The 27629-nt window shown below is 34.8% G+C and overlaps 1 protein-coding gene across 1 annotated transcript in view; it reads right to left on the bottom strand.

The window, feature by feature from the left end:
• UNC13C (unc-13 homolog C) overlaps window positions 1–27629 on the bottom strand; it is a 540818-nt gene that overhangs the window by 402221 nt on the left and 110968 nt on the right. The window contains exons 2-3 of the mRNA XM_049104442.1: window positions 25897–25919; window positions 25248–25312 (exon numbers count right to left, since the gene is read on the bottom strand). Coding sequence (XP_048960399.1) covers window positions 25248–25312; window positions 25897–25919 — 88 coding nt within the window. The remainder of the gene's footprint in view (window positions 1–25247; window positions 25313–25896; window positions 25920–27629) is intronic.

Raw genomic sequence — 27629 nt, 5'->3', positions numbered from 1 at the left:
TTCCCATGAACAATATCCTGGACTACTGATCCTGAAGCAAGGAATCAAGATTGTATTAAAGCCTCTCAGACTGCATATCATGTGACCAGTGAAAAATATAAAAAAGAAAATCAAAGAATTTTAAATTTTAATAATTTGGAGAATTCAGTTTCTATGAAGAAAATTAGTTTTTATTTTACTCTCTGATAGAATTTAATAATAAGAGTTTATACTAGTCAAATGTGGGATATTTTTATATTGCTGCACTTTTAGGATTTGTAGTCAGGTTATCATTCAGTCTTTTCTGTGTTATACTCTGATTAATAATATAGTCAGATAACATAGTTGAGAATTATTGATATGAATGAATTGTTGGTCTACAGTACAAAATGGCCGTGAAGTTAACTCAGTATAATGAATCACACTGGTTTATTAGGATGTAGTAGAGCTAGAGTATATATTGGGAAAGTAGTCTTCTAAATGTGAGAGTTGGACACCCTTAGTAACTGTAAACTTAGACTTCAGCCCACTGGATTGAGAGAAAAAGGAGTGGAAGAATGTAAGGAAAGGAGACTGTTTTCCCCCTTTAAAACATCAGGATATTTCTTCTGTTATACACTCCCCCTCCCCCAAGGCCATGTCCACCATTTCACTTTAGGAAGAGATGCTACTAACCTGCTTAGACTGGTTAAAATTTAAAACATTTATGTGTACCAATGGGCATAGTCAAAATGTACTAAAAGCCAAGAATCCATGTTCTAATAAATTCCCAATTTTCTTTCATATAGCTTGCTGGATTAATTCAGCTAGGTCCAGCTTTCTGGAACAAGTGGCACAATTCCTCCTGTTTTTCTCATGGACTCTTTGAAGTCTGGCCTCAGTATAGCCCTAAAATTTCACATTTGGCCTTGGGACAAAATACAGTATGGAGGTTAAGAGACCAGATTTGGGAGTCAGACATTGTGGATTCATATCTTTAACTCTGAAACTATTTGATAAGCTTGGGCAATTTATTTAACCTCCCTGTGCCTCATTTTATACCACTGTAAAATGGAGATGCTCATTGTTCTCTTGTAGGGTTACTGTGAGGATTAAAAAAATGATTTGATCTATTCAAACTCTTAGGATAGTCCTCCTATACTATAAATGTTAATTATCACTGTTGTTATGTTGCCTCATTTTAACAGCAAGGCCTCAGCAATGTTCCCTAATTGAGCTTTTTCACTGAAAGGTCTGCATTGGGGGTTACTGGGTACCAGGCAGTTCTTTCTACAATAGAACTTAATTCCTATAATTGCTTTAATATTGTAAATAGAGAGGGGAATAAAGAGGGATGTTTGGCAAGGAAAGATCACAACATTCCTTTATCCCCAGAAATCATTAAAATCTCACCTCTACCCCTCATGTGGCAGAGATAATTAACCAAGCTTTCACAAAAGCTAATGACCTTATCTTTAGACCTTAGCATTGTTCAACAGGAGTACAATGTAAAAGCTGTATTAATAAAGTAAAAATGTATTTAATTAACACAATGTATTATATTTAACACATAATATAGATATTAATAAGATTTTGCATTTTTATCATACCAATTATTTGAAATTGAATATATTTTATACTTCTAGCACATCTCTATTTGGACTAATATTTCAAATGTTTGATACTCATTTGTGGCTAATGACTACTGTATTTAACAATAAAATCCAGACCAGCCACCTCATTTTACTCATTTTGTTTTCTATTCCATCTTTTGACTATTTTATATCTCACGATGTGAGAAAGTAAATGACCTAAGTAGTTTAATTATAAGTATATATTCCAATTTTCCAGAATAAATCAGTTTCTGATAAATTTGTATAGCATGGCCCAGTTATCATAGGAATTAAGCTTCCCTGAATAAGCTTGCCTTACCTTTACAAACTTACAAAGTGACAAGAACAATTCTGCATAATTGAAATCCCTCAAAATTACAGCAGTAGGAGCCCCATACGGAGCCAAACTCCTAAATGAACACTTGTTGGAATTAAGTTATTAAAAGTAAATGCAATTTAAATTGCACCCTGAAGTCTAAAGAGATTTATCAATTTTGCATTCATTCAATAATTTAGTTGTACCACAGCAGGAAGTTTATTAGCTATGAGATATAAGATTATGGAAAATTACATTAAATCTTAAATTTGGGGAAATAGCCTGACTTTACTTAAAATTCAAACCACCTTGAGGAAATCTGTGTTAAACCTCTTACAAGTCACATTATTAAATAATGATGGACAGCCAAATTTCTAAGTCTTAAAAATAAACTTTTTAGGGTAACTATAAAATATAACACCCAAATTGGAAATTCTTCTGAAAGTGAATGGGGTATACTATTAATAATGTTCAAATCATACTAGTTAATAATATCCCTCATAAGTCTTACATGTGGCCACCTTATAAACCTATATAGCCTTTAGGAATAAAGGTTTATATTATTGACTTCATAACAAGATTCTAGATCAAGTTTGGGGTGATGGATTATACTCACGGAAAATATCAGAGGACAAAACCAAAAATCAAATGATATCAAGGCATCATTTTATTTCTAACATTATAAATCCAACACAGTTGTTATTTCCGTCCTGCACTCAATTCTCATACCACTTAATCTCTTTTTGAGTCCTGTGAATTACATGAATTTCAACAGAGCTGGGTTCCCATTTGGGTTCTGTTGTCTACTGGGTGAGTGATTTTGGGTAGATAACTAATCTCTCTGAGAAACTCCTTTTAAAATGTGGGTGATAATATTTATCTCATAGAACTGATGAATTAGTGACATCCTATAGGCACTGTAGGATGTGGTATACACAGAAACCTGCAGAGACCTAGCTATCTTTTCTGCTATTATAAAGATCTCTGTATTTAAATCACGATTTTGATCCACTGTCCTTGAGTAAGGCATGGGAGTTCTAGGGTATATGATTTTGACAGTAGTTGCTGAAACCCTTCTAAATATATGTTAATTGTTCTCTTCCTTTCTTCATCTATTGCCACATGGAATTTAAACCTAGCTTTGCCCCATGCTCTCTCTAAATAAGTAGAGAATTTATCCTCTTCTCTATTCTCACTGCTACTTTTTTTTTTAGACCCTCATTTTGGTTTTTCCCTTACCCATTTTACAACAGCATTCTAACTGCTTTCCCTCTCTTCATGCTTAGAAACAATTCAATCTGTGTAAATTCTAAAACATGAGTTTTAAAAAGCTTTCTGTATAAAACCCATGCTCCTAAGCATGGTACACCATTCACAATGTAGACTCACCTACACCCCCACCTTGTATTTGTGCATGCACATATTCACTTTATTATCTCCATGCTGAAATTCCTGTAGTTTCCCAGATTCACTGTGTCTGTTTATACCTTCTCTCTTTAAAAATCCTATGTTTCTGGCATTGAAAAATTTTCCTCTAGTCTGTGGAAATCCCCATTCATTCCTCTAGACCCAGCTCACAAGAGCACATCTTTATTACCACTTTTGGAATATAGCCCTCCCTCCTGCCCCTTCTTAGGTCTGCTCTTTTATTAAAGCTACTTTCATTAGTTGTTTGTGAGTCCATCTCCTCTATTAGTCTATTTGCTCCTTGAGACCAAGGTCCAAAAATAATTATGGAATTAATGTATGGTTCAGGCTTCACTTTGCTTTAAGAATTTGAGACTAAGGTGGAATTATAGTTTATTTAAGAAGTTGGTTTGTTATAAGTGCAAGTTGGTTTTAATCTCAGTGTTTTAGTTTTATTTCTTGTCATTATACATTAGAGAATATGGTTATAGCACACATGAACCAAACCATTTGCTGAATTTTGATATGAATTAAAATAGAAGGGATCTGATTAAAAATTAAAAGACTTTTCTATGAATAATCTATATGCAAATAAATGAGAGTTGATTAGATAAATAAGCCACTACTAGGTGATTCTAGTAGTAGAATCGCCCATATTCCTGGAGAAGATGTAATTGTATTTCATGTTGCAATAATTTATTTTCTTATTATTTTTAAATATAATAACCCAGATATCCAAAATAAGGTCACAAAAATAGAAATAGTATTTCCTTATCCTCTATGCAACAGCCTTATATGGAAAGGAAGCATAAAACTATTTATATAAACAGCAAGGTTGTATACATAGAAAATCCTAAGCAAGCTATAGATATAAAAACTAATGATGCTGACAAGGTCACAGAATATAAAATCAGTATTTCAAAAATAAATTCAATCTCTTAATTCTGAGAAACAAAAATTTAGAAAGTAAAATTTTCTAAAGTACAATTTATAATAGCATTCAAAACCATCAAATGCTTAGAAATGAGTTTAACAAATACTTGCACAACCCATACACTACAAATTACAAATAATAAATAAATACAAAGAGAAATTAAGAAAGCCTAAATGGAGAGATATTTCATGTCCTTTGATGAGAACGCTCATTATTTTTTTTTTTTAAGATTTTATTTACTTATCCATGAGAGACACAGGGAGAGAGACAGAGAGAGACAGAGACAGAGAGAGAGAGGCAGAGACACAGGCAGAAGGAGAAGCAGGCTCCATGCAGGGAGCCCAACATGGGGCTCGATCCTGGGACCCTGGGATCATGCCCTGGGCTGAAGGTAGGTGCTAAACCACTGAGCCACCCAGGGATCCCCCATTATTTTTAAGCTGACAACCAACCAGCAACTGATCAAGAGATTCAATATCTTAAGAAGCAGACATTTTAAGTAGGATTTAAATGCTGCTTAATTCCAGCAGACATTTTTAAGTAGGATTTGTAGAAATGGAAATTCAAAGGACCTAGAATAGCTTAAAAAAATACTACTCAGCAATAAAAAGAAATAACTGCTGATAGAGTCAACAACATTATCACGAGCCAAAGAAGCTAGAGTCCAAAGAAGCTAGAGTACTTTGACTTCTCTCTCTCTCTCTCTCTCTCTCTCTCTCTCTCTCTCTCTCTATATATATATATATATATATATATATATATATATATATATATATATATCAGGTACAATTCATCCATAGTAAAAGTTGCTCAGTGATTGCCCACAGCTTAGGGTTAGGGATCAATTATAACAGGACAGGAGATAATGTTTTGCAATGATGGAGATATTCTACATTTTTGAATTGGTTACACAAGTATGTGTCCATTTGACAGAATTCTTTGAGTTGTACACTTCAAATGGGTTTGTACTATCATATATAATGTATATGCTCATCCTTGTGGTATTCCTCTATCCACACTTTCTAAGCAGTCTCTTCTATAAACAAATCTCTTCAACTATCCTGTTTTGCAATATTGTCTGCTTCCTTCTCAGACCCTGATTAAAATAGTGGCTTAGATCCTTAGGCTTGTTTACTCATTAGATATCTGTGAAAGAAGGGAAAGAAGGGGGATTCCTGAAGTGTCTTGTTGTCAAAAAGAAAAAAAAAATGCCTAGCAAAAAAGGCTCACCTGTGGAGTACTGTTTGCAGAGATCCCTCTAGCAGAGTACTGAGACTTCCAAGCATCACCTCTAAAGTCCAAAGAACTTAATGTACAGGATGTATGTTAGAACACATAAAATTCTGTAACTTCAAATAAAATGGCTCTTTCTCAGAAAAATATGACATTGTAAGGTAAAAGGCAATTTAAAAAACCCTTACCCATGTATTTATTCTAAAAACAATCTCTCAGTACCACATATGATGTCAACAGCATTTTTAATACCCCAAAGTATATAGATCATATTCTTTCATATATTTCTACTCCCTCTCTACTGTTTATATATCAGGAGATCTTACCTTTTGCCAAATGTGAACTTGGAACAGTCACTTGTGTGTGTGGCTATGAGCTAAATGATTTTGTTTTTCCTATTTTTCTTCTTTTAGCACCCATAGCTTTATGTCTGAGAATTCTATCGTTAGAAAAACTCTCCATTAACATGTTGTATACTTCTCAAATACAACTGCTTCTCAAGTATAAATCTATTAAGTCACTATCAGACATGCATATTATGTTAGTGACAAGCTTTTCTTCTTTCTTTCTAAACAGATAGGTGAGAGCAAGGCCTTATCTGAAACAGGAACCCATTTTGATAGCATCCAATTTTTAAACAGTATCTATAGAGCTTCTAACATATAACATGTACCCTGCCTGGTGTAGGAGTATAGTGACTGGCAAAACACAAAACAAAACAAAAAACCTTCCTTGCTGATATGAGGCTTACAACCTTGTGGGAGAGGAGATAGACATCAAACACATCACATAAAAGATAGAGATTCATAAACTGTGAAATATTCCTTGAAGGAAAAGCACTGCCACTATGAGAGAGAACAGGGTGACCTAATATAAACTATAGGGCAGGGGAATGCTTTTTGGAAGAATGGTACCAGAAGCAGAGATCTAAGATATGGACAGGAGGTGGTGAAGAGAGGTATAGGAAATGTCAGAGAGCACTTAAGGTAATGAGAACAGCAAGCTTAAAGCCCCAACCCTTGGAAATAGAATCATCACATTCAAGGAAATAAAACAGGCCAGAATGGTGGGCAGTGGAGTGACAGAAGAAAAGAGGGGCAGCAGACAGAATGAGGAGGCACCCTGGGGCTTACAGTCACCGTTCAGCATATTGCACTTTAATACTAAGTGGAATGGGATGCCATTATTTACAGAGAATGACTCTGGAAAGAGAAGTAGTCAATTGAGCAACTATCAAAATTGACAAGAGAGCTCGGTAAGATGGCCAGTAATAGGCAAAATGCTAAAAAATCAATAGCTTTTCTACACAGAGAAAATCCCATACTTAGGAAGAAGTTGGGTTCTGAAAAGTTATTTGTAATTCCAGTAATATAAATGAAAAATGACTAAGAGAAATTTAAGCTTATGCTCATGACATGTATTTTCACCAAAACGGCTTGAGAATTAATTCATTAAAACTATTTAATGCTAAGTGCAATAAGTTCAGTCAGAGAAAGATAAATACCATATAGTTTCACTCAAATGTGGAATTTAAGAAGCAAAACATACAAAGAAAAAAGACCAAAAAAAAAAAAAAACCCCACCCCAAAACAAAAACAAAAACACACAAGACTCTTAACTACAGAACAAACTGGTGGTTGCCAAAGGGAGGTGGATGGGGATGGGTGAAATAGATGAAGGAGGTTAAGAATCCACTTACCTTGATGATCACTGAGCAATGTACACAACTGCAGAATCATTATGTTGTACATTTGAAACTAATATAACACTGCATGCTAACTAGACTGGAATTTAAAAATAAGCAGGGTGAAAAAGCTGTTTAACCAGACATAGTCTTCTAAACATTTTCTCAGGCTTTTTAAAAGAGACAGTTTTCATCTATGTTTAAAAGTTTTAAGCAAATGCCCACCTCCTTGGATGATCTCTGACAAGTTCTACTTCAATAGCTAAGTTACCTGCAACAGCTTCCTTATCATCTTTCATTTTGATGTTGTGCCTCTGTGGATGGGCCATTAGCCTATCCAACCTATGGCCAACATCTGTTTCGTCAGCAGGACTCTACTATGCTTCAACTTCTTCTAAATTAACATTCGGTTAATGGGTGACCAAATTGACATAAACATTCCAGCCACATCTTTTAATATTTTTCCATTTCACTAATCATTTTTATTGATTCTCAATCAATGTTGATTGCATACGCACTGCTATGTGTTGCAAGACTTATCCACATCCTTCAAGTATTTGGCTTGCCATTTTATTTCATATAATATTTCAATATTTTGTATAATTTTCTCTTTCATTTTCAGTTTAATCCTAGAACTCTACTTCCTGAAGTTCTTCATGTTTTGGCACTCACGCTTCTATTTAACAGACATGTTGGGGTTATAGAATTCATAAACTACCTCAAAAATGAACAAGCACAGAAAGCAAGCCACAGCCTGAGCTGTCCAAGAACAAAATGACTGAAAAAAATTCTCTCCATCTAATGTTAATAGGGGCAGTGATAGACTTTTGTTATAGGACATATGAAAGCTAGAAGTTAAAAATACAGATGCTTCCCTATTTAGGGTTTTCAACAAGAATGTGATCGTGTCTAGTGTAATATTTAAAAACTATTTGCACTTAAATGTATAACAATAATTACATGCATGTATTTAGAATATTTCTGGAAGGGGCAGCCCAGGTGGCTCAGCGGTTTAGCGCCACCTTCAGCCCAGGGCCTGATCCGGGAGATCCGGGATGGAGTCCCATGTCAGGCTCCCTGCATGGAGCCTGCTTCTCCCTCTGTCTGTGTCTCTGCCTCTCTCTGTCTCTCATGAATAAATAAATAAAATCTTAAAAAAAAAAAAAGAATATTTCTGGAAGAGTGTTAAAAACTAAACTGCAATAAGCACTATGCGCCAGATATTGCTATTTTTTATCTCATTGTCTCAATTCTTAATGACCACCTTACAGATAAGGAAATTGAGGCATAGTTCAAGGCCACAGAGTAAATGACCAACGGAAAAGACCAGTAAGTGTTCCAGAAGATGCAAAGTGCTCTGGTAGCAAGGTTTAAAGGTGATTTAGACCCATTAGTTTATTTTATATATATATATATATATATATATATATATATATATACACACACACACACACACACATATATATATATACACACACACACACACACACACACACATACACATATATATATATATACACATACACATACAGAGAGAGAGAGAGAGTTAGTTTCCTATTGGCTGCTATAACGAAGTACCACGAATTTAGTGGCTTAAAGTAACACAAGTTTATTATCTTAACATTCTGGTAAGAAGTCATAAAATAAAGGTTTCAGCAGGCTATGTTCCTACTGGTGACTTTAGGGGAAAATCCATTTCCTTGCCTTTTCCAGCCTCTGGGGCTGAAGCTACCTGCATTCCTTGGTTTCTGGTCCTATCACTGCATCACTCAGACCTTTGTTTCCTGTCCATTGTCGCATCTCTTTCTCTAACCCTCCTGCTTCTCTTATAAAAACTCTTATAATTACATAATTATAGATAACTCAGAATAATCTCCCCACTTCAAGATCCTGATTTAATCACAACCACTGTATTCCTTTTGCCCAAATGAAGTAATATATTCACAGATTTTAGGGATTAAGATGTGGAGATATTTGCAGGGCTGTTATTTTATTATATATCATAATATATATTTATATAGGGAGACAGAGAAAAACAAGAAAATCCCAAAATATGGCATAATTTTACTTTATCAAAAGGTCTCGTCTCTCACCTGATTAGGGAACATTGTTTGGAAAGTTAAAACTAAACTCAATGATTTGGATTGTTCAACATATGTTTTCTCTAGATTTTCTCTTTATACTTTAGCTGGTAGGATTTGAAAAAGGATTATTTAGGGATTATTTTAAACTGAGAATTTTTAAAACACAGCTCTATACAAGATTAGAGAGCTGATAAATCAAGTGGAAACTAAAAAACATGTTAAACAGAATATTAACTGCTTTGCTTTAGATGCAATGGAAAGGCATGATGAAAGATTCTTGAGTCCAGAGACTCCCAAGAGAACTTGCTCACTAATAACCCAGAAAATATCAGTATTCTGGAAGTGGTCTAAAAGGTCAGAGGAGGGGTGTCTGCCTTTAGTTCAGGTCATGATCCTGGAGTTAGGGACTGAGTCTTGCATCAGGATCCCTGCTCAGTGGGGAGTCTGCTTCTCCTTCTCCCCCTGCTTCTTCCCCCTGCTCTCTCAGTCTACCTCAAATAAAATATTTTAAAAATAAAATAAAAAGTTTAAAGGACATGAGAAAACTGATTTAAAAGGACTCTGGTTTTGACAAAAAAGACCCTTAATCAGATAGTGAAGGTGGTAAAATATCAGAATGTTTTAAAGGGAGAGAGGTCTTGAAATATTCTTGCTAGGCTATCTATTAGCATGGAGACACAACAGTTCAAATATCTCTCTCTGATCACAAAGGCTGGCCCAGGTGATCTCTCTAAATGTCTTTTGGTTAGTTCACCCATTATTACATAATGGCATAAATCAAGGGTGTTGGGTCCCTAAATTATGCCACTAGAGGGGATGAGGCCCAGAATGAACCAACAGAAAAATGGATGTGTCTTTATCTTCCTAATGAAATTAACAAGGATTATATTCAAGCCACTTGTCTGAGATCACCTTAGCCCTTTTAGAATTATAGGTTGTAATCTGCTAAATGAGAAAACAAAACAAAACAAAACAAAACCTCTCGAGCAGTAGATACTTCCATTCTCTCTCATATACACACTCACACATAGAGATTTACTTATACAAAATGATTCTATCATATGTAATTTCCTAATAACTAGAGGGCAAAGCAGAATGGAAATGAGAATTTTAGATGACCAACAACATAAAATCTGTGCTTTAGCAAAATCACAAATCCATCTATGGCAGGGACATGGAGTTGCTTAGAAAAAGCAATTTGCTTGCTAATTTACAAAAAGCCTACTGTATCAAATATAAAACAAAACATAAAAATACCAAAACAAAGAAAACTCTGAATTTCTAAAAATATTGAGATGTTTAGTACCACTGTAAGAGAAACTGTGGTAGTGTTATTAATTCTCCCAGTTCACTGAAATATTCATAAATAATTAAATCTCCCAGTTGCAGTTTCCCTTGACAAAACCATTGACCTCAGAAAGCCTTGTACCACCATTCAACCAGGCACATGTGCCAGGTAGCAAATTATGGCTTTATGACTAATGCTAGCCTAGATTTCCATCCTGTGCCCAAATTGGCCAGATTATTTACTCTTGTTTATTATTCAATTTATAGAATGACACAGAGATTAAATATAAACCAAAGAGCTATTTATAACAAGCCATTGAGTGTGGACCAGCTGAGTTCTTTTAGTTGTGGGGTTGTCCTGTTACCCACATTGGCTTTTCTTAGCTTATCTTAGACAGATGCACCCTAGTCCCATTTGAATGTGCCGATCTGGGTATTTTTCACATTACAAAGGGTTTTCACTGATGTGAGCACTTAAATTCTCGTGGAAATATAGCTTGGTCTTTAAAATCTAAACTATTAAAAAACTATCAGAGATATAAATATGAAAACACGTTTGAAAACAGGGAATAATTAGTGACCAGCTTGTAACAAACACTGAACTATACATTGTGTGAAATGTCTATGTTGATTCATTTAATACAACAGAATGAGGCAGAAATTGGACTTTTTCCCTGATACTGGTGAAAAATGGTTTTATAGAAATTTGGCAACTTGCATGTGGTTATACTGCTGAATAGCTATTTAGCTAGGATTTAATTTTAGACATCAGAATCATACGCCAGATTCAAAGCTCAAGAATTCCATTTCTAAAGCAAAAAAGAGAATGAATGACTCCAGATCTTTAAGTTAGTCTTGGAACACAAGTGTTAATAATTTAAGGATATACTAGAGTGATCGATCAATAGCTTGCCACAGTTTTTAAGACACAAGCAGTTACCTTAAGTTTGTGCTACTTGATATAGGGAAGAAAGAAGGTGTATGCTTTGTTATGAGGGCTTATCAACATCCTTTTTTTCTTAACATTTAACCTAGGTTTCTATAGTCTCCCTTCCTGTGCCATTTCTATCTAGCTAGCACTTGCATGGAGTTAAATCTCAAAAATCTGGGCCAGTGTTAAACTGTCATCCAAGGTCTAGCCCCTCACTTCTAGTGGTCCACCCAGCATTTCTGTTTGACCATCCATTCTATATTTTCTCCAAGTTGAAGATGCCTAAAGCTAAAGACATCAATTATACTGATAAAGTAGTCCCCTATGCTTTCCTTCTGTCAATACTCCAAAAGGCTTTCAATTGTCTGGTTTCTGGTATATATCATATATAACTTCCACTTATATGTAACATTGTACAAAAATATATTTATTTTTAACTTGCTATTTAAATGCCTCCCCTGGCTCCTGATTCTCTCACACTGGTGTTTTACTTAAAAAGGATAAATTATGCTAATGAAATAATATCCCAAGGAAGAGGAAAGTCGTTTTTTCAGAGATTATCTAGAATATTCCCTTCATTAGGTCCCAATAACCAAGTGGAAGAAGTGAAGATGTTATCTGCCCTTACTTAGTGATTTGTATCTAATTGGTACCCTTTGAGTTGTTTGCACCCAATTGGCAAGGAGGGATTTCAGAACTGCTTCCCAAAGAAACAGCTCAATATCATAGTTTGTTTCTCCTTAAAAGTTACTTATACGACATGATACAAATACACACACACACACACACACACACACACACACACGCCAGAATTCCTTTCCCCGGATGTTCAAGATCTTACTGAGTCTGAATTGTCATGTCAGGTTCTCTTCTCCCTGTCATAAGACTTCTCACAGAAACTCCATGTTCTTCCTGAATTCTGTGGTCCATCAATTTCATGACTGCTAACCCAGTCTTTCACAAAATAGGTCTTAATCTAAACCCCAACTGTGATACTGTCCACGTACTCTCTTCAGATTCTGCATAAACTGGAGACAAATATATACACTGGGAAGAGTTTTTACAGATCTCATCACATTGGACAAATCTGAGTCTCAGCTCAGACTCAGGGTACTCTGTGGTATGCCAACCCATGGTTTCATTCACTCTAGAGCTTTGGTACTTCCCAGACTTGATAAAAAATAGATGCACCTTCTTATTAAACTTGGGAAATCTTCAAAAAGCTGAGTTTCTGTAGTTGCCACTCTGAGTCTGGAACAATCACTTGGAGTACAGTTTCCTGAAGGGATATTTATAAGTAAACCTTATCTGGCAGATGGTGTCATCTGTCTAGTGATGGCTTCTACCAATCTCATGCTTTGGCCTTTCCTACCTGCAACCTTAGAGCCTGAACACCAATATAATGAGCTAGAGTTACAGTGATGTTTATTATGGTTGACAGAGTTATGTAGAAGTACTCAGAGCAAAAGAGATGTCTGCTATGCCTGAGTGCACTTGCTTATGGAGACTAATGTCTATCTAAAAATTAAGTTTTTTATACTTTTGGCAGATAACTCTGCTCTAATTAATGAAAAGTATACTATCTTTTGAATAGAAATTCACAGCTTCTTTTCTTGTTGTCATTATCTAATTGTTATTTTTCAGGCACTATGTTTCCAGAACACCTGATTCATTTTCACAAGATGCAGGTATTCAAAATTATAGATACAACATTCAAAAGATTAGTATGTTTAATACCTTTAGTCAGAAATTCAAAGTTTCAACTTGTCCAACTATACCTTCTATTGCACTCCTTGATATACTCTGACACATTATTCTCCAATGTATTTTCTTGCCTGTGAAACTATTCAAATTTTTATACTGCTCTGCCTTTTCTTTTCCATATGCACCTATAACAATTTAACTTCAAATTTGAATTCAATGTTATCTTCTCCATAAAATCTGCCTTGAAAACTCCAAATCAGGAATATCTTCCTTTCTTAAATTTTTGGAGAACTTTATCTGAGAGAAAGTAATTCACCCCTGTACTGTAGATGAGATAATTGGGTAAATGCCCAAAATGAGATTCTGATGCTTTCACAGCAATTGCTATTTTTCTATCATTCCACATACAGAGGATGTCATAAGTGGAGGTAAATATATGAACTAACATTCTATATTCTTCAAATTATGAGAAATAAGTAATTTTGAAAAACATTTAATTATAGGTACATATGCTTACAGTTGATCATAAAAAACATGGCCTTGGTTCTTCACTCTTCCCTTGAAGAGTCAGGGTCCATGTCCATGTTCCTTGAATATGGATTTGTCACTTGCTTTGGACAATAAAATGTAGATAAATGGATGGTTGTCAGTTCCAGCTTTGGCTTCAAGTGGCCTTGTGTTCTTCCACTTGTTTCCCTAGAATCTTGCCACTCATATAAACAAACTTGGTCTTGTCAGCAGGACAATGAGTAGCAGATAGTCCAATCCCTTCTATTGCCCAGACAATAGCCAGATACTCACAGACATATGAGAGGCAGCCCCTATCCAGCTGACCACACTTGTTTAAGTGAATGCAGAGAAAATCCAGGGATTCATTGTTTTAAGCCACTGAGTTTTAGGGGTGATTTGTTACATAGCAACATTCATCTGATACAGGGATCATGTTGGGATATAATATTAGTATAAGATATAATAGAATCTTGAGATTGGAAGAAGCTTTAAAAAATCAGGCATCTGATATTTAAATTTCCCTTTACAACGTTTCTAACAAGTAATCACAGAAGCTATTTAAATAGCTCTAGAAATGAGGAACTTAGTTTTCACAAAGGCAGCTCTCACTTTGGAAATTTCTCCTCATACTGAGCAGAAGTCTGTCTGCTATATTTTGCCCTGTGGGAAGCTCAAGACAATTTAATCCCTTTTCCACACCTACACTCCTCAATATTTGAAGACCTCTAACACGCTCTCACATGAACCTTCTCTCCTCCAGATGTGGCATCCCTGATTCTCTGGTGGTTTCTCCTATGGTATGATTTAAGATCTCTTTTCAGTCTGCTTGTTTGATCTGCAAGCTTTCTCTTTTGTCTGCATCTGTTCCTCTGTTGTGTCCTGAATCAAGTAGAGAGGTCCTGAGAAGTAGCAGGCTCTATAAACAGCAGATCTTGCCTCTACTCTGGATGTGGCACTTTGTGCACTCTAAGGCTGTTTTCCTTGCCAGACCACTGCACTATGAACACAATCTTACTTGATCCGTCACCAGACACAATGGATATTTAAATCTTTTCATGTGTTGACGTTACATATTTTCCTTTCTTCTACAGACTAAAAGAACATTCCAGTTCTTTTCTGCTCTCAGACAGAAAGCATTCCAGAAATGGTGGAATTGCACTTCAATCTTCCCTTCAAACCTAGTTACTGCCCTGTTATTTGCTTTGTCCACTGCAATATAGGCAGAAGGGAGGTAGATCACATCTATAAGTTAAGTTTTTAGAATTTGAGCCCCGCTTGCCATATTCTAGTTCCTCTGCAGCACACTCATGAAAGCATGTATTGAAACAAACCTCTGCCAGTCTGGTACCCCAAGAGACCATGAAGAGGAAAGTGCATCCTTCTCCTGTGTATTTATATGCATTAAGATTGTAGCAGGAGTGACAAACCTTTATTTGATTAATATGCAGAGATTTGGTAAATGTTACTATATTTTAACCTAGCATAACCTGACTGGTACACTATTTATACTTCTTGTTATATTCAGATTGTTGTATTATGTTAAGATCTTTTGGATATTAATTACATCATCTAAAACACTAGTTTTATATTACCTCCAAAGTGTATAATCAAATCCTTCATATTTCCATCTCAATTGAAAGTAGTCTGTCTGCAGGTGATTCCTGAAGCATTCCATAAGAGCCTACCTGGATACGAAATTATTCATTAATTATCATACTTTGGGTCTAATCATTCAATTCATTATTAATTCATCTGGGTCATTGTTGAGGGGTTATTCTGAAAATCCTTAGCAAATGCCTTTCTGGGATCTAGGTAGAAATAGATCTACAATATTTAATTGATATGTCTACTTAGAAATCTTATGAGACCAATACATAATGAGACATTTAGTTGAAAATAGAATATTTAATTTAAAAAAAAACTAAAGCAGAAATAAGTATAATTTATTTGCAAATTTATTAATTTGATCTAACAGTGAAGCAGCAAGCTCTGAAGTCAAGTAGACCCAGTTCACATCTCAGCTCTGACAGTCACTGTTTGGCCATATTTAATGCCACTGTTTGGCCATATTTAATGCCACTATATATTTTTCTGTTATTACATTAGTTATTGTATGATTTTGTAGTTTTTTCATTATTTTACCCCTAACGTTTTAAAGCAAAAGGCAAATAACCAAGTCACAGATTCTAAGGTAAAATATATGCTTTCTAAATTAACCTGGAAACAATAATGGTTTAGGAAGTTGGTCCTAAAGTAGACCTGCCATTCTTCTCTCTCCAGAGCGGTCTCGAGCCTCTTAGTACTGGAAAATAGTTGAAACAGCAGTCCCCAGATCTGCATCCTAGTTCTGTATTTTTTATGCTAGGAATAATTTTTTACATCCTATCTGACATCCCTCCCCACCCCCCATTCTTCCTCCTGTTTGGTTCCCTCTGTCCTCTCCACTACCCCCCATTCTGCTTCCACCTTCATTTTGAAGGAGTTAGCTTACATGAAATAATTTATTCCAAGTTCACATTGTTTCTTTTCCTTTAGTGTACTGTATCCTACAGTAGTGCTGTTACTTATATAATGAATAATGTTGGGATTTCTCTAATCATATTAAGATTTTATATCAAAAAAAAAAAACACCTCACTTACGTTACCTGAAAAATGGAATGACATTTACCTCAAAACATCGTGATGAGGATTAAAGGAGGTAATGCACAAATAATACTTAGATGTGGGCCTGTTATATAACATTTCAAAAGGTATTAGTTATTATGTATTTATAATAATTATGAATTTGATGGGAAATTTGGGAAATGAGAACGTATCCCATTTTTAAAATGATATTGAAATGTTTCTTTTTACTCTATACCCTACACTGTTTCTAAATGCTAAGGAAGTCTAAAAGTCAATAACGGAGAATTGTGGCATGGTTCTGGCAGCAGGCTATTTTGTATTTAATAAAGAACTGCAGATTAAACAAACCTGAAGGGCAGTGGAAGGGGGAGAGAAAATCTTAGGCAGGCTCCACACCCAGCTGGAGCCCCACACATGGCTTGATCTCACCACCCTGAGATCATGTCCTGAGCAGAAATCAATCAAGAATTGGATGCTTAACTAACTGAGCCCCTCAGGCACCTCTAAAACCTGTTATTTTCAGTAATTATAAGGTTATGGAAAAATACCAATTTTGCTGGCAGTGATTATTGTTCTATTGTACTATATAGTCTGCCTATGATAGGAAACATCTATCTTTATGGAATATGGTATTCATTTATAAAATACTTAAAAACACACTCAAAATATGCTTTCCTTGGAAAAGCAATACAGTCAGTGCTCCTCTTTTCTTAAGGTGTTTTATGTATGTTCAATATACTCAATAGCCATATTAATTACATTGTGGAAAGAATTAGCAGGCTTAGGAATGATGATATTCATTATAAAATTGCCATCTTTATCTAACAGGATTATTTACAGCATTTTTTTTTTTTTTTTACTAAAACTGGTGAGTACATAAGTAATCTAACCTTTCTAACACAAGTGATTATTCTGCTCAGTGTAACAAATATTTCCCATAGTTACTGACCTGGCACTATTTTAAGACTGACTACTTGAATATTCTCTTTGTAAAGGATCTATCAGTGATTTTAATTTGCTACTCCTCAAAGACAAACTATCTGGAAAGCATTAGAGGATTAAACTTGGTTCTGTATGGTATATCCCTAAAGATACACTGATTAATAAATTTAAGCCAAGACAGAGACTTAGACATCATAATTAAAGATCTGTTTGAAAGAACAGGAAATAAGTAACATGCAAATGTTCAATAAGCAAATTGAACACAGAGAAGGCTTTAGAAAAATGTACTTCTACAAAGCCTTTTTCCCCCCTTAACAAATATGTTCTCAAATTTCATAACTAGGAAATTTATTTTTCTGAGATCAGATTGTCCTCAGCAGCTGCTTGATTAAATAGATGGGTCCTCCCATGATGTTCAGAATACAGAGATATTATTACAAGCACTAGCTTGAGAGATGTTTTCTTTTTGAGATAGATCCCAGAATGGTGAAAAAAAAACTTGAGTAAGGGTCACAAAGGTGAGAAGGTAGAAGTAGTACCACGCTTAAACTTATGTTGGTTGCCTTACTTTTCCAACTGAGAAAACATGTGGCCTCGGGGGCTGGATATAGGACACAACCTCTATCACTAAAACTAAGGTGACATTAACAAATACTAATCTTTGGAAAATGTATGATTTGGGATTCCTTTAAAGTATGTCTCAGGTACTATGAAGTAGAGTTAGTGATCTTAGAAACTAAAGAAAGGCAGGTGTTAGGTGTATTTTTCAACTGCTAGTCATGGAAAAGCCAGCCTTTTCTGAGGAACCAACAAATGCAGTGCACAATTATGGAAAGCTCCAGTGCAAGGAAATAGCTAAAGGAAAATTTTCAGAGTTGATAGTGGCTGTGGTTTCCTTACCTGAAATGAAAACATTATTCGTATCTTGGGTTGATACATAAGAGGGGTTGTATACATTCTCTGAATCTAAAACACAAATCTATCTCTAAGAATAAAAGAGAGGCCTTTATACAATGAGTAAAATTTGGAGTTGCCCTTGACTGCATTCCAGGATGTTACTGAATATATTTTTTAATCCTTAAGTATTAAGTAACAAAAATAAAAATGGATTTTCTATGGCCAGCCATCTAAGCACAGAATAAGGCTTCTATAATGGTATAAATCAGGTTTCTTGTAGATGTATAAAGGTGGACAGACTGTTCAACACTATCATTGGGGATTGGAACTGGGGATCTTCTAGAATATCCCTGGATTGACTGTGGGTAATACTTACAGGTTCTTTCTGTGTTTTTAGTCTACAAACTCAGGCCTGAATATGAGATGATGATAATGTGTCAATCTCTAACTTTGTCAACTGTAAGCTATTACTTGCCTGAGCTTAATAGCTTCATTTTCTTAATCCTTTGATTGAGTACTGTAAGTACTTTGCCATGTCTGTGTAGGAAAACAATATGCCTATAGAAAATGGTTTATAATCCACTCCACAAACACTATGAAGTTTATAAAGCTGACTTAGATGGCAGTAACTTCAATCTTACTTCCATAGATCCCATGCCAAAATGTGTTTTCCATGGTTCCCACAGGGTCATGGCTGTGGTCTTGTAGGGTCCACACATTGAAGGAGTTCAGGCTTACAGCAGGCCTTTGTGACTAGTGTCATGATATACTCTAATCACTCCATGATTTTCTAAATAAAAAAGATACTAAGTTGTTCCTGGGTAATTTCTAAGAGAGCCTTGGGAAGCATTTAGCTGACCCTGAACTAGAGAACTGATTGCCTGTAGTAAGCCAAAATTAGATAAGCTTTTTTTTTTGGCCAGGTAGTTAAGGGGAGAAGAGGGCAAGGAAGCTAATGGAAGCTTAGTAACCAGCTCTTAATACATGGGTTTTAGAAAGTTGGTTGCCTTATTGTTGTCAGCTTTCCCAATTAAGAGGTTCTTTGTTTAGGCCAAACCTTGGTATAAAGGATATAATGTGTCTGCCCAGTAGGATGACTGCAGGCAGAATGCTGGGGCCTAGTGGGCCTGGTAATATCAAGAGTCCATGGTAGGGTTGAGACTTCCCCTAGCTTTGCGTGAGATTCTTTTCTGGCTCATTTAACTCCCTGGAGCATGACTGCATCTGACATTAGCTAAGAGATGCCAGGTTTCATTCAACCTTTAATGGATTAAGCAAGACAACTCACTTTATTACTTTTATAAAGAGCAAGGTAAAAAGGGTCATTCAATTATTAATTACAAATGGTCTCCTTCTTGGAGTAATGGAACTTATTAAAGGAAATCTTTAATCCAGTGTGATTTTATATCTAGGGTGTTCTAAAGTGCTAAGGTTTTCAGATGGGAGAATAAAGGGGCAAATTTTATATCTAAGCATAATTAGAGTAGTATTTTTATGGATTCGTTCAACCCAACCTTCACAAGCTTCTCCCAAATAGAGAAACGGGGATTCAAGATGAAAAGCAAAGTAGCTTTCTGATTAACTGGGGTTAAATCTAGTTTGAGAAAAGTCCCTTGTTTTGTTTTTGTTTTTGTGTTTTTCTTTTTTCTGTAGGGATTTAGTAACACAGAGTTTGGGGGGAGGGGTAGGACCAGCTGTTTTTAGTACTCTCCGTACTTCTCATGTAGGACTTACCATGAATCCATGATAGCTTCAGGATTATCATTTTTCCTAAAATGTAGCAGATCTGAATCTTTTAAGAAATAATCTTTAAAAAAAATAAAAAGAAAAGAAATAATCTTTTAAGAAAGTAACTCATCTAAGAGACTGCCAAATCCAAGACAAGATTAATTTAGAAGTGAGGTCCTCATATGGGCAAGGCACTATTATATACTTTGTGGAAGAAAATCTAAGTGAAAAAGACCAACCCTAAGCCTTTAAAGAGTTTAAAATCAAGTTGGAAGATTAAAATTTTGTTAATTTATGCAATTTAAACTCATATGTACCATAAGAATGACACAAATGTGAACAGAAAGGGGAGATAATAATTCCTTATTATATAGAGAAATAGAAATCAATATATTCAAAGCCATACAGAAAGATCCATACTTTATACTGCAGAACTGAGGAACCATTAAACACATTTAAGTAGAAATGACTGTGCTTTGAGGAGATTAATCTTTGACAGTGTATAGATTGAACTTAATGTGGAAGAATTAATGAAGGAAGATCAGTTTGCATTCACCTAGGTAAAAGGGATTGAGGATTAAAACTAGATTAATGGCAATATAAGTAAAAATAAGTTGAAAAATTATGGGAATGGTGATTTGAATTGCTATCCAATAATGAATTAGGAATGCAGAGCTGTCCGCATCTGCTAGCTCTTATAATAATTAATAAGTTCTAATCCAAATTCATTTTTACTTAAATCTATAAGAACTCCTTCTATACAAAATCCACTGAAAGGAAAGGAACTCTTACAAAAAAACAGCTAACTGAAAAGTAAAAGACAAAGGCTTCCATTTCTCTTCAAAGAGTAGCCTCCCATTGTTACTGAAACACACTTACATGGGGTCTGTCATTTTCTTAATACTTGGCACACTTGGTTCAGAGCATACAGGTGTATTTGTGTAGCACGAACCACTGACCCAAGGAAGGGATTGTAGAAGTGGAAACAGCCATCGTCTAGGTAAGAGAATTCCTGGGGCTTTCCTTAAAAGTAAGGAAGTTAAATGAGGGGATAAGAGAGAATTTCATTTATAGGCTAGGTAGGAAAAATTAAGCAAAAAATTCTCAGCTACCCAAGAGAAGGAGAATGAGAAAAGAGGAGTTAAGAGCTTCTGAAGAGTAAGAACAACCTTAGCTACCAACTTAAATGATTTTAGGCATTGGCCAAATATGAATGTCAAGGCCGGGAGTGGAAAATAGGGCATCCGGATAGTATACAACCTTTTCAACTTTAGAGAGAAGTACAAAAGCAATGTTAGAAGCCTGACAAATATCAGAAGTATATTAAACCACCTATATCCACATATCGTGCAACCTAACTCATGTCAGGTTTTATAACAGTAACAACAAAAAAAATCACTATTTTAATCAAGGTAAATTTAAAAGCAAAGGAATTATTTAAAACTCTAGCTGACAACTGCTTGCTCATATTCACCACATTATTCATTTATGTCAATAATTGAACTTCCTTGAAAATTTCAGCAAAAATTTTTATATATGTACATGTATACACACATATACATATACACACACATACACATACACTTTTTTTCTTCTTTTTTCTGTAATTGTACCTATTTAAGAGTTAGGTCAAAATGGAAGCTTCTCTTTTTCTATTTGGCTGTCTCTCAGTGTCCTGCTCAACAATCTCTTTTTCTCACCTCTCTCAATAGCACCTATTTCCTGCCAAGGTTCAATAATCCTGGTAGTGGTTGCCAAGTCACCACCAGATTCCTGGGATTAAGAAAGCAGTGGCAGCCTCATTCAGAACCATGACAGAGAATAAACCTTCCTTCACATAAGCTTAAGGAACTTATTTCCAGGAGAGCTATCATGTAGAGAATTTAGAGAACTAGAGAAAATAAGAATCTCCTCTCCCAAACTATCTTTCTCCTTATTCTCACCACTGTTTTGTGGACTTCCCTGAATTCTAGTGCAGACAAAGCTAGTACACCTTAAGACTAGAAAGAATATACAAAAGCCTCGAAATGCTTCTCATCATGCAACCAAAGGAACTAACTAGATGTTTAGTCAAGGGGGAACTTAAGTTATATGCAATCGAACCAAGGGAAGGTCATTCTGATTTTAAAAAGTGATTCATATTTGTAGAAAGTACTGGCATGACTTCATTCACTATCATTTATTAAAGTAGTTTCACCAAATTCACTTATCAGAAGTTAGGTAGCTATGGGCATGTGTCATTTAAAACCCCTCTGAGGGGGACACCTGGGTGTGCAGTGGTTGAGCATCTGCCTTCTGCTCAGGGCGTAATCCCGGGAACCTGGATTGATTCCCACATCAGGGTCCTCACAGGGAGCCTGTTTTTCCCTCTATCTATGTCTCTGCCTCTCTCTGTGTCTCTCATGAAGAAATAAAAAATCTTTAAATTAAACCTTTCTGCGAAAGGTATAGTTGGATGACAATCTTCAACCACCACATTTTCACAGAATCCACTGCAGTATTCACCCCAATGCCACACTCATCAAGATGACCCAAACCAATAACTCAGCATGGCAGAAGTAATACAGATGGTCACATTTGCACAATGTGGGACTCTTCTAACAGTAAGCCAAGGGTTTCCCATTGGTCTGGCACTTCCTTGTAGCCTCATTGGTCAGTGTAAGGCTTTTAATGCCTAGTTCTCCTTCCTTATCTCTCTCCTCCTACAGATGTCAGACCCATGTCATGGTCCTAAGGCTTCTCTCATCTACTTGTGCTCTCTCTCCATTTATCTCAGAGATATCTCCTCTGAAAAAGCTCTTATACTTCTAATATCTTGGTGTGTGCTTCTGGTAGGACTCTTAGCTTACAAATATGAAAATAGTGACCAAATTCTTGTAAAACAACTGGGAGAAATAAAATGTTAAATACTATCACTGAAGTATATATTTTTTCTAGCTTTCTCCCTTCCTTTGTTCTGATCTTTTCTCTCTCCCATTTTCTTTTCAGAGTCTGCCTGAATTTTTTTGAGAGATGAGAAAAATAAGTTTGCTATGTGTTTTCTAGCAACACTTACAAGAGACTCTACAGAGAGAGGAGTAGAAATCACAGGAGCACTGTTAACTATATTATCTGGTCTCAGTGTGTATAGATTATTCCTTCATTGACACTTAAGAAGGGGGAGGGAAGGATTGATATGGTTTGGCTCTAAACTAGCTAGAAATGTTGAAGATAGAGAAGTCAGGGATGGAGAACTGTCATGAAGTGGTGACTCCATTCTGAAAATCTGCTCCAATCTGTTTTCCAGGACAAGAGAAGTTAAAATATTTAGATTTATAGTAATGTTTCATTCTATAACAATATGTTTTAAAATACTTATAGAAAAAGTAAAATGTTATTGGAAATGTAAAATATTTACAGAAAAGTAAAATAAGTAAATCTTGCTAAAGAGGTTGTAACTGAAGGCTATATTTAAATGTACCCTTCTGTTTCTTCAAGAGGAAATAAGCATTCAGATAATGGCATATTCTCTTGATTGAAAATTATCACCCCTTTCCCATACCATCATAATGCAAAAGTCTCTTTGAAAAGAAGTTTCTGGAAAAGTGAAATGGAAGGGATTTGTTCAAAATGCAAGGATAATCTATCTAACCATTTTACACAGCTTGCACTTAATACATGGTTGTAGATTAACTATGCTGCTTTGAATAGGAAAACAAGTTGTTATTAAGTATTGGATGCCATGGGGAGGAGTTGCAGGAACTCTCAGATTATAAACTGAGATAAATCCAAGATCATGACACACATATTTTCATAATAAAATTGGAATCCAATCTAATTATTTTCTAAGTTCACATTATAGTAGGGATGTGAGTAGTTCTTCACGTATTTTAAGAACATTGAAGAGTTTACAGATATAAAAGTAATGAAGATATGAGTTATTTGACAAAAATCAAGCTTTTATTTGAAAAATATCAAACCAAAAATGGTGTATATTATTTTCCAGGAGGCCCATACTTAAAATTTGAAAATTTATATGTTTAATTTAAAGTAACATGTGGATGTATTTAACACAAGATTTTCAAATAGTGAGAGTATTATAAAACATAACTGTAAAACTATTTCTTTGTCTAAATAATACCTAATACATTATCTAAATGTTGCTTCTATTTATATTGTATACAAGTGTTCAAATGTCAACACTTAGAAAACTTATCTATCTTTGTGTATGTCTATACTGTGCATAAGCTCTGGTTGACAATTTCACTTTAAAAATCTATTATGTTTGCTATAGTACCATTTGTAATACTGGTACCTAGAAATATTCTTGAAAATCCATTAACAGAAGATAAATAAATTTTCTATAAATGTTTAAAATATTTACTTCACTTAGAAAAAATGAAGTGGAAAGTTTTCTAGGGCATGTTGCTAAATGGCAAAGAGAAAAAAAACAAAAAAAAAAAAAACAAAAAAAAAACACAAGTTGCAGAGGCAGGATAGCCTATTGAGAAAGGTCACAGATTCTAGAACCAGACTAGCTGAGTTTGGATACTGATTTTGCCACTTACTAGCTGTATGAAGGGAAAGGTTTTTTTAAAACTGTTTCATATAACATTTCCTTAATTTGTAAAATGAAGGTCAAGTTAGTACTTACATCAGAGGGCCATTTTAAGGATCGGATCAGTCATTATATAAGAAATAACTGTGATAATACTTACTACAATGTCATTACTAAATTAGTGCTTATTTATTTGTATGTAGAATGGCCCAGTTTATGGTAAAGATAGACAATACAACTACTTATTCTATGGGAACATAGACATGTATGCAAGTGACACAGAAAGGCCTATGAGCATACATGCCAAACTCATACCAACATGTAATTATAGGCATTAAGTGAGATCCTTTGCGTTTTGAGTATTTTACAGGCAAGATATGATTCATACATTATTTTGTGATTAAATTTTAAATACTTTCATCTAACCATTAAATAGCAATACAAAGTAATGAAGTTTACATTCAGTGACTTAGGAAGATAGAAAAACATTCATGTACATTTTATCAACTGCAAATTAGCAGATCAAAAGATAGTATTAATTGTATTAATGTGAACTCATTTATGAAAAATTATGTGTATTTGTATACAGAATGACAATCTTAACTGATTCATTTAGGTGATTTTGACTTTTTTGTATACAAATACATGTAAGCATAATTATATACATGCACATGCAATTATACATTACATTTATAAAAAACTATAAAAGCTACTTTTTCTAAAAAAAAAAAAAAAAGCAACAGTAAGCCTAGTTAATTATATCATGCAGCATCCTGCATTCAAAATGTGTATGGTGAGAGCACAGCCAAATACCATTGATGAATGGAATGAATTAAAAAGATTATGAATGTACTCACCCACCAATCGTCTGGAGTCCAGAGAATTTGGAAGCATCCAAATCACTGCCACTTACTATTCGAGCCTGAAGTGAAAAACAAGAAAAAAACAAGAAAAACAACAGGCTTTTAGCATACTATAGCTACATACACGTGAATTTGGGACACAAGTCAACTGCACTAGACATGTAACACCCAGGATGACAGATGCTAAGCAGGGTCAGCTCCAAGTCAAAGCTACTATATGTTTTTGTGAGTGGAGGTTTTGAAATTAGCCGTCAGCATTTAAACAAAAGCACTGGCACAGTCCAGGAAAATATATCATTCCCAATACTATTTGCCCTTAAAACTTGCTATGTGCAGTGAACATCATGAATCAGTCAGGGAGATCATGATTAGCCAGACTTAAGAACAGATGCTGAGTTTGACCGTAGCCGACCCCTACGTAGGCAAGAGTAAGCTAAAGGAAGCGCAGCTGGCAAAGTATAACCTCTTCATAAATGCAACATATTGGGGGCACACTTAAAGGACAACCAAAGAATGGAAAGCTGGGATAACATGCACATTTCACAACTAAAACAGAGGAACCCAAACAGGTCTAATATGTCACAAACAAACATGTACAAGAGACAAGATCCCTCAGGAGAAAAGAAAAAGTATGATTTAAAACCTTTTCATCCACAGAACTGCTATCTGAAAGAGAATCAGGAAAAGAAGGAATAAATGTTAGATGGAGTACTTTAAGAAATCATTTAAACATATACACAAAGTGTTACTATTTTCATTGTTAAAAATCATCAATAAACAGAATTTCAAGGCTGAACCCCAAGGGAAGGGGGATAGTTGGTCCTCATAATTTAAAGAGCTGGAAAATATAGTGAAATGCTTGAAAAGTATCAAAGGGTGATTAAAGAGCTTAATGAAAGATAATGTGTCATATAAAGAAAAGAACACAGTTGAAGAATCAGAAGTCCTAAGACCCAGCTGGGGCTCTGGCACTTAGTAAGCACATGGGGCAAACACTAAATTTTCTGGAGTCTGAAGTCTAGACCCAACTCTACAAAAAGGTCATGAATACTTTGCTTATTGGCCTCTAAACACTCTTCAAAAAATCAACTGAGATGGATACGTGTCAAAGTAAACCTCAGGTGACTATATACATTTAGCATGTTTTATTAAGGGATTATTTATTTATGGCTTGTCATAGAACTCATGAGCTAAAAGATTAATCAAATATATTCTGCTTTACAAATAAAAAACAAAAAACAAAAACAAAATATCTGATGCCTGAAAGAAGTTAAATGACTTAGATCACAAAGCTTGGCAGAAATGGGAAATTCCAGGGCCCCTCATCCTCCATCTGTTGCTTTTTACATCCCATATTTCAGGTAAGTTGAACAAAACAGAAAGCAAGTTACTGGTCCGCAGTTCTCCAGTGCAATTTAAGATACATCACAGGGTAAACATCTCAGTTTCAACTGCTCTTGAATCAAGATAAACAATGATGAACAATGGATTTTTTTTTTTTAACCCAGGTCTGAATCTGCCAGGGTCCTCATGGCATGGTCCATTTCTACCTTACATAGTAGTATTGCTTTTAAACTTATTAATTCCATTTTGCCTATTAGTATAAAGCTGGAAGGACTACTCTATGAATTCAAGTTGTCAGACAGCTAGAGTTAAAATGACCTTGGGGTTCATTCTCAAAACCTTTTATTTTTATGGATGAGCCCAAGCAATATAAAGATTTATCTAGGTCTGTAGGCTCAATGGCAACCTTTATTGATAAAAATGTGAAATGTATTGGTTTTTTGACTCATTAAGTATGGCTTGATTAATTACTGTAACTATTTTTGGCAAATTTTAGATACTTCACGGTATCTCAGAGTTAAGACTTTGAACAAAATTACAGAGTAATAGAAAACAGAATAAAATTTTAAGTAATAAAAAACAATCTTGTTTTGGTCATAAAAATTTTAAGGTACTGTATGCAACATAGAAAATTCAGCATTAATTAAGAATATATCATATCCATCAAGATTGTCACAAGCATAATTTAAAATCATAGAATAATTTGAGATACCAATTGGTCAGACAATATGCACCTACATTTTAATAGGTACCAAAAAGTATTTGATAAAATTTCAAAACCCCCTAAATAATTTTTAAACATATTTAAATTAGCTGGAATGAATCTTGATTTTAATATCTTAAAAAAAATGTTACCTCCAGAAACATAAATTTCAGTGTGAAATACTAGGGCATTCCCATTACTACTCAAAGCAAAACAAAAATGTTTACAACCAACATTTTAATGTATTTCCTGAAATTGTGATCAATAGATTAAGGCAGACCAAATGAAGCAAAAATAAACAATATAAATTTTAGAAAACAGGACCCAAA

This window comes from Canis lupus, chromosome 30 (genome assembly GCF_003254725.2).
Source record: "Canis lupus dingo isolate Sandy chromosome 30, ASM325472v2, whole genome shotgun sequence".
Classification (NCBI taxonomy): domain Eukaryota; kingdom Metazoa; phylum Chordata; class Mammalia; order Carnivora; family Canidae; genus Canis; species Canis lupus.
Note: the sequence above shows the minus strand (reverse complement) of the source record. Positions and strands in the feature narration are given on the sequence as shown.